The following is a 1,655-nucleotide window of genomic DNA, read 5'->3' as shown; positions in this document are numbered from 1 at the left end:
GGTGATTTTAATAGTGTATTTTAAAATTTATTTAATATAATATAACTAGCAGATATTTTTGAACGAAATATTATTACTATTATTAGGTCAAGTAAGTAGAACTTTAATTAGGGTTCGACCAAAGAACTATTAATTAATGGTGGAAATTCAGATGTAGTCGACTTCACGTGAAGTTGATAATTCAGAGCCTTTAGATGCTTTGATTGATTTGACAAAATTTTCATCTAACGATTTTCAGCTATCAATTTTATATGAAGTCGACTATACTTGAGTTTTCACCTTAATTAATGCTTATATATGGTGAATTGCTTTAATTTCTCCCATTAAGTTAAAATTACGGTATGGGTTGGTTAAGTATAAGTTATCGTAACATACATTTTTCAAAAAATTATTATATTTGTGGTGATTATATTTTAATAATTTAAACTTTCAAATGATTTAACCACATTTTATTTAAAACAAATAGTATATTTATTTTTTAATAACTACGTCATAAGCATAAATTGTTGGAAATAATTAATTATATGTTGGAAATGAATTAATAATTTTCAAAAAATATAAAAAAAAAAACTAATCACTTGGTATAGATTTTAAATGATAATCTAAATTGAACCATTTTCTAATAAAATCAAAATATGCTCAATAAATCAATTTATGTTATTATTATCATCATTAATTAGTAGGGCCTACTAATCTCCGAACATTAAGTAAAATTATAGTTTTTTTTTTTGTATGTAAATGACTAATTCATTGCGAAAAACAAAAGGTAGAGGGCAAAAATGTAAACCCAAAGCACAAAACCCTAATAAATAAACACAAAGATAGATGGTTTGACTCTGCTGATTTTTGTAGCCTATTTTAAAATGTTAATTTATTTTGGATAATTATTTTAATTTCTATCCATTTTTTTATAATAAATACTTTGAAAATTTAAAAAATGTTTAGCCTTTTATAAAAAGTTTTTGCATTTAACACTGTATCATCTAAATTATTGACAAGAATTATACTAATTTTTAGGTTTTATAAAATAATGACATTTTATTTTATTAGAAATTAGTTAATCATCATTTCATAATATTTTTCAAAAAATAGAAATAATAGTAATAATCTATACTTTTCTATAGTAATTTTCTTCATTCATATATATATATTTTTTTTGTAACATTCAATTTCTTTATTTAATTTATCTATTTTTTTTTTGTAGTTCTTAAGTAATGGTAGGTTCAAGAATGCTGATCACCAAGCCGTTGTGAACTCAAACTCTAGCCGTTTATCCATAGCCACATTCCAAAATCCGGCACCGGATGCGATCGTATACCCTCTTAAGGTCGAGGAGGGAGAGAAGCCGGTGATGGAGGAGCCGATCACCTTCGCCGAGATGTATAGGAGGAAGATGAGCAAGGACCTTGAGCTTGCTAACCTAAAGAAGCTAGCCAAGGAGAGGCAACACCTCCAAGACTTGGACAACAAAAACAAATTAGAAGCCAAGCCTCTTGATCAAATTCTTGCTTGAGTAATAAATAGTTGCAACTTTTATGGGCTATTTAAAATTACTTTAATAAGAATATATTTATAATTCGCGACGGAATAGTCATTCGCCTGGCACGTTAAAATATATTGTGAAAAAAAAAAAAGATATCTTTATATATTACCTT

The 1,655-nt window shown here is 26.4% G+C and overlaps 1 protein-coding gene across 1 annotated transcript in view; it reads left to right on the top strand.

Moving 5' to 3' along the window:
- LOC107622822 (naringenin,2-oxoglutarate 3-dioxygenase) overlaps positions 1–1,644 on the top strand; it is a 5,544-nt gene extending 3,900 nt beyond the window's left edge. The window contains exon 3 of the mRNA XM_016325239.2: positions 1,205–1,644. Coding sequence (XP_016180725.1) covers positions 1,205–1,513 — 309 coding nt within the window. The 3' untranslated portion in view covers positions 1,514–1,644. The remainder of the gene's footprint in view (positions 1–1,204) is intronic.

This window comes from Arachis ipaensis, chromosome B01 (assembly GCF_000816755.2).
Source record: "Arachis ipaensis cultivar K30076 chromosome B01, Araip1.1, whole genome shotgun sequence".
NCBI lineage: Eukaryota > Viridiplantae > Streptophyta > Magnoliopsida > Fabales > Fabaceae > Arachis > Arachis ipaensis.
Note: the sequence above shows the minus strand (reverse complement) of the source record. Positions and strands in the feature narration are given on the sequence as shown.